The following is a 6764-nucleotide window of genomic DNA, read 5'->3' on the forward strand; positions in this document are numbered from 1 at the left end:
TGACCTCTTACTTGAAGCAAATCCGTATCAACGTGTTACTCTTATAAATCCAAGCAAACAATCATGATATCATATATTATAAAATGTAAGTTCACTGGAAAGTCCATTGGAAAATGACTTTACGCACTATAGCTAGTTATATATAGCCCCTTGTTCCGCTTGTCGACAATATTGCAATGCATTTGGTAATATCCTAGGCTTAGATTTGTAGCAAGCTCTGTTTTCAATGATGACAAAGAAATATGATACATGTAGCTTTTATACGAATCTCACAGGTTTTTCTGCATTCATTTAGAAACAATTATTTATATTCGACCTTAACAGTCTCGTAAACGTTTCGACGTATATGTAGGTCCCTTAAACGTATTCAAGACACACACTCCTCCTTTCAACAAGTTAACAATATGTTTAGGACCTACTGTAAATGCATTTAAGTTCGCGGGGATCTAATTTCGCGGTAGCGGGAAAAAGTACTTTTCGCGGTGGTTTTAAGTTCGCGGTAGCACCATGCACTGTAGTCTCTTGCTGCCATGAAAAAATGTTCGAGGTGAAGCGGCCTTGCGCAAAAACCGCGAAAATAAAACCACCGCGAACGAACTTTTCTTCATTTACAGTATTTAGATCAGGACCCAACAAATATCTAACGTTGTAATACCATTAAGTATGCACCGTTGGGATTACTTCTATGTTTTCCTCAGCCTTGACTACCGCCACCATGGACGCAATTCTGCTGAGAAGTGGCCCACGCTTCTCCTCGTGTAGGTCACTCCAGGAGCGCTTCAGGTAGTCCAGGATAACCTCTTCTTGTGCCTTGGGTGAAGCGTTAGGGTCAACGTCATCACTGAAAATGATATCCAAAATTAACACTGATTAGAGAGCAATGACAGATATCGATAGCATACAGTTCTATTTAATTAAATGGTCAATCTACTAAATCAAATATGGTATGTAGTATAACACTAGTAACTAACAGGAATTTGTTTAATGCTAAGCGGGACAATTTGCAATAAAACGTGGAGTTGCTGGCTAGAACATTAGCCATGGTAGCTTGCCCGGTCCCACATGAATGTCCGTTGTTAATACCTCAAATTGCATTTTAGCTGAAAATTTACATGTCCATTCAAATTAAGGTTCCATCAACTAAGAAAATCTAACAGCACACAAACTAGCAAATCTTTGTAAATTTATTTGCATTCGATCATTTACTCCTTTATTAAATTTAATTGGTATCAATGTAGGAGTTTCAACCCAACAAAGACCATAGCATAGCATTATCAAACAGTCATGTATTAAAAGTTGTCGCTGCTTACCTGCAGTGTACTGTCATAAAGTAGGCGGCGTTCTTGAACTGCGCGTCGTCATGGTCGCAGTAGGAGTGGAATATCATGGCGGCGGCGCTGGGCAGACTGTCGACCCTGGTGAACACTGCAGACCGAACGTCCCCGCTGAATGTCGAGTCCAGCGTGCGGTCGATGTGAAGCTTCGCTCGGTCGGCGTCAACGTGACTGAACTGGTGACTGTCGACCATCAGGGGCTGTCCTGAATAGATCTTTTGGAAATTCGATAAACAACAGTTGATGAAAATGTTGTTTGGCATCATGATACTTGATTGATTGATTATAACACATATACATAGTGGGTTATATAGTAGTGAAATCGATATTCTCTTTTATCATCTTTCAGGAAAGTTTCCTCGCATGAAACTTCTGGCTAGAACTCAGAAATCAATTTTTCCTATGCGTTTCTAGCTCACATATCAAGTTATATACTGAACATCACCAAGAAACGATAGGAAGCCACACCAATGTATTAGAGTAGTTTATTAGAACCATATTTTTGAGAAATATAAGAAGTCCTATCAATATAATGCTTTGTACTTTATTAAACATCACCAAGAAACGAGAAGATCTAGAAGCCATGCCTATGCATTAGAGTAGTTTAGAGCCCATAATTTTGAGTAATATTAGAAGATTCATCAATCTATGTACTGCATTCCTGTGACTGCACTTAGCCCGAAAGGTCATGAATGCACAATGAGATTATCACACAATCATCGCACCTTTGCCAAAGCTTCAGCGAGCAGGTCAGCCGTCCTGTGGGCTCCTGGCGGGGCCCCGATGACCAGGATGGCGGGTTTTCTGGGCGGGCCGTCTGCGCGGTGCTCCGTCAGGACAGCCTCGGTCGCCTGCCACATCCGGGCCGACTGCGAGCCGAAAACCTCCCTGATGGCGTCTAGTGCCGTATGGTAGTCATCTGCAGGACGAAATTGTGTTATCAATATTTTAACTTGCTGAAGATGTACAGATAAAAATGTGAAGAGGTTGAATGCATCTTCTTTCCCTGTCTGAGCTACATCTCTAGTCTACAGCTACCATGCATCCACACCTGGTACCTGTGGAGGATTGATTGATTGATTGAGATGGCGTTTACTCAAAACTATTTACAATGGGTAGAATGCACGCGTACATCATTGCTGCGTCTAAGTAGAAATTGGAGCCAATAGACAGCAACAAAATAATGTAATGAACAACAGTAACACCATGAAAAAGCAATTTGTAGCATCAATTTCAATATGGGTAAATGTGTACCTGTTGGATGAATACTGGAAGGCAACAGTTGCCAGGCAGTCTCCGGCTGTACGCGGAGGATGGTTTTCTTCCCACATCCTGGTAAGGGCACTGCCGGCGTCGCGGTGAGAACAATGGATCTTTCAATGGGCAATGAGCTACAGAACCCCCTCAGGCTATCAATGACGTACATCGGCATGTTTTCTGCACTATTTACAACAACGAGACTGTTGGAATTGCCCCCTAATGTAGACAGAACATCTTCAACTACCAATTTAGCATGGGCTTTGTCCAAAGATGTGAACTGACTGGGATTAAGTTGGAAATGCTCTCTAGCGAACAGCCAAGACAAGGCCAGTGCGAACGCCTGGGCTGCGGATTGATCTGATGGGGTGTCAATGATCAAAAGGGACATCTTGTTCATTTCTTCATCACCAAAGTCGTGCGTTATAGCACTCCACAGCACCGGGTCCTGGTGACTAAACATTACTCTCAGCCCATTCATTCTCTCATTGAAATCGATATCTCTGGGAATAGGGGTACGATCTTGTAAAAATTGAGTACCTAGGACAATGACCAACAAGAAAGCAATAATTGCGATGGCAGGGATAAGATTTCCCTTTTTCTGACGTTTACTTTCGATTGGTTGTTTTCTTTCCCCTTTCTCCCTCTTCACAAGATAAAAATAGAACCATTTTAAGAAGTTATCTAATTGTTGTTCAAAATTTTTCTCTACGTCTTGCAGAACAGCTGAACCTGTTCTCTTCTTAATTTCTGCACGGATGGTGGACATGTCCGGATGCCTGTAATGTTCAAGAACAAAACGAATGGTGTTATTATTCAATGACTTACGTGTAGACCTATCTGACAATTTAGTACAATGATTCTTTGAAGATGCATCCCACATGTAACATAATCATGGCTTATCACGTAATGTCACTGTAAACTAACTGTTTCTCCAAGTAGTATTGTGCTGTTGCAATTTCAGTAAGGACTAAAGACTAAACAATACCATTACACTGGAAATACCAAGGAAAAATGAAACAAAATTACGACAAATGTCTCACTCAAAGCTTTCGTTGCGCCATTCTGGAGAGGATACTGATTACATTTGTAATCTGATCAATTTCCCGGTGACTTTACTGTATACATATAGTACTTCTCCAACATTGCCCTTTTGTGATATTCAATACCACGCAATATTAATAAATGCTATGCTAGAATACGATTAAGGTACCACTTACTCGTACGGAAATGGTTCACTACCCCGTGCTCCAGCCTTGCACACCGCTTCCCACACCTCGCTGTCGTCTGAATCAATTTTTGTCTTTCCTTTATTATCAAGAAACACGATATTTTAGTGCATTAGATATACATTGCGTAGTTGCGTATTTAACATGGTCGACGAAAATTCATCTACCACTTAACATAACGCCATTCAGGCAAAGCTGTCAACTCAAAGTAGTACTTAAACCTTGAGATTAACGATATTTTGTCCCTCCTTTGTGTGGAAAATTAGCGTTAAAGTTGGAAGAAAAATTATGTAGTATGTACAAAAGACAGCTACCATGAGTGTAGCTTGTCTACGCTGAAGATTACAAGTACTGATCACTGGATGGACGGCTCAAAACTAGCTAATATGCGCATTTTTACGATCATACAATTCTACGTATACTGGAATCGCATCGTCTGTACCTGGGCGTCAGCATAATGTTGAAAGAAAATTAAACAGTGCAAGAAATGAGTTGTCAAAACCGATATCCCATGAGGACACATATCATCCAAACTGCTTTTGCTTGAGAGGAAACAAGCAAACCCTAATCAAAAGCGGGGGTCTAAAGGTACTGCAGTATCGCTCATAGGTAGCCCGTGAAACTGATTATTTTCCATTTCATTCTGCGCATGCAATGCCTTGGGAGCCAGGATATTGCACTATAGTTAGGTTTTACCGCGATGAGATTCCAGTAAAGTGGTGGACTCCTTGCATTTTGATTTATTGTCGTAGACTTGCTACTTTGACAGCGTTAGCTAACCTTGCAAGGGCTCCACATCTGTTTGTTTTGTAGAAGGGCTCTGCTCGGCTGATTCAACGGGGTAACGTCGACGCAGAGGGCTTTCGACATAGGAGGAGCTGGAAGTAGGTTTCCTAGCTTCTAACCCCTGTCTCCTTTCTTTCTTGCCTTTACTTTTCAACTCTTGAATGACTTGTTGGGTGTCGTCCCCCGGTCGACCTTCACTCCCAACCGCCGGTGTGGGTTGTTGGTTTTCTCCATCCGGTCCCAATTCTTTTGTGTCTGGCTGTTGGCTTTCTTTTTCCAAACTCATTTCTTTTGGGCCTTCAGTCTCGACTACATGACACAAATTCATTATGAATATATGTTGTAGAGTATGAATGGATACGGCAAATCAGTAGTTGGTATTTCTTATTTGCAAACATGCTAGAATTATTTCTGGTTGCTTGGTGAAGAAGAAAATTAAACATACACCTCAAGACTGTGATGAACAATCTTATGGCTATTGAAGAAACGTAGAAACAGCATTGATTAAATAATGAATGTTTGCAGTGTGGCTAAAGTCTTTGCTACGAGCAGACTACATATGAATGCAACAAAAGGAACATAGAGATACAGCCGCGAACACTGGTAATAAAACCCAACTTAAATACGTACACCTACAGGTGACCCTCCTTCTCGGAGTAATAATGTATTCAATGAATCCAATATTGTGCATCACTTAATATCGAGCCTAAAGGACGGGACCAATTAATAACCGGCAGCGAAGAATTGTGTGACAGTGTGAGGCCACAGCAAGTACATTTCATGGATGACATCAGCGCGCGCATTAATTTTTCCTGATTTCAGAAAAAAACAAGAATTTTTTTCCTCTTCGGGGATGGTCAGATAGACCGAAATAGGCAAATATTTGTGTTGTAGCCTAATAAGCATACTTGTAGAAGTGACACTAGGGAGGTAGCCATGACTATGGTTGCAGAAGTGAAACTTGTTGGATTGCTGTAAAAGTGACACCAATATGGAAGCCATGAATGTAGTTGCCAGCTTGGCAAGTGATACCAGTGTACCATACTAGTATAACTTTTACTACACTCGTTTACTTCTTTAATACAGGAATGAATACCCTGTTAGATGTGATGCCACGTTTTGGCACTTCAAATCTTGTTACGACGTTTATGGTGTCTATGTTGAAAATTTAGCCATCTTGGTTTTTTTTTACGCATCTTTTTTTTTCGCGCTATCCCATTATTTTTGCACTCTGCATTGGATGTCATCCATAAGATTTACTTGCTGTGGCCCAACCTAGTATACATAGAAACGAGTCTATTATATATATAGGCAGGTAGGCATATATACATATATAACATTAATGGCACAAGGGAAAAAATGTCAGCAATGTCATGACTTTTGGGGTTTAAGTTTAATGGTTGTGCCTGCCGACTGGCAGAGTCTGTCAGAGACCCGCCAAATTGTGAAGAAACGTCTAGACAGAACGGAACATTTAATTATCAGCAATTTGGTGTAAGGTCAGATAGAAAAGTAGCAGTCGACTGCTTATTCAGACCGGCAAGCAGTATCTCGAGTACAGTCTTGTTGACTTTGCACGCTTTCTCACTGACGTCGACCCTTTGATGCACCTGTACGTGTTTGCGCACCAAAGGCCGTTGTTTGCCAGAAAACTGTTCTGTGTAATTAATACGGGGTTCTGCCCAAGCAGAATGAATATAATAACCGGCGTTTGCTGCAATTTCTCCATTACTTTATGGTGATGCATGAGGAAATAAGACTGCAAAATATGGAGTAAAATGAAACCTATCCTGGTCTAAGAGGAAGACTATTTATTTCAGGGGTTGACAGATAACTCCCGGTAATCATGAAATGCCTCCAATACCACATGCATGTAAGCAAAAGTCTGAAATGGCTGAGCTACAAAGGACACTTGGGTAAACACTCATATATTACATTAATCCATATTTATCATATTACATCACACTATTAACTGGGGCCGCCGGCCGCCGCCCTAAGATGCGTCCTGCCCTAAGATGCCACGGATTTTGCTGATCTTATTATGCATAAGTACGCCGTGTTTGTTGCCACTGACTATGATGATCAGGAATGTACATAAACCAAGTCCAAACAAACAACTGTTTTTTTTTCATTAAAAAATACCTACGCATATTCACTT

General features: G+C 41.0%; 2 protein-coding genes across 2 annotated transcripts in view; one reads left to right on the top strand and one right to left on the bottom strand.

Moving 5' to 3' along the window:
• LOC118420791 overlaps positions 1-6764 on the top strand; it is a 32746-nt gene that overhangs the window by 17776 nt on the left and 8206 nt on the right. The window lies entirely within an intron of this gene.
• On the bottom strand, positions 573-2373 carry LOC118420794 (torsin-1A-interacting protein 1-like). The gene is made up of 3 exons (XM_035827788.1): positions 2060-2373; positions 1311-1549; positions 573-841 (listed from the first exon to the last, which is right to left on the bottom strand). The coding sequence occupies exons 1-3, from the start codon at positions 2192-2194 to the stop codon at positions 658-660; spliced, it is 558 nt and encodes a 185-aa protein (XP_035683681.1). The 5' UTR covers positions 2195-2373; the 3' UTR covers positions 573-657.

This window comes from Branchiostoma floridae, chromosome 8 (assembly GCF_000003815.2).
Source record: "Branchiostoma floridae strain S238N-H82 chromosome 8, Bfl_VNyyK, whole genome shotgun sequence".
Lineage (NCBI taxonomy): Eukaryota > Metazoa > Chordata > Leptocardii > Amphioxiformes > Branchiostomatidae > Branchiostoma > Branchiostoma floridae.

Excerpts from the sequence above, each read along its gene's own strand:
- LOC118420794 (XM_035827788.1), bottom strand. The coding sequence starts at position 2,194 with ATGTGGCAGGCGACCGAGGCTGTCCTGACGGAGCACCGCGCAGACGGC. Across the intron at positions 1,550-2,059 it reads TCGCTGAAGCTTTGGCAAAG|ATCTATTCAGGACAGCCCCT; the intron begins GTGCGATGATTG and ends AATTTCCAAAAG. Across the intron at positions 842-1,310 it reads TTTATGACAGTACACTGCAG|TGATGACGTTGACCCTAACG; the intron begins GTAAGCAGCGAC and ends TATCATTTTCAG.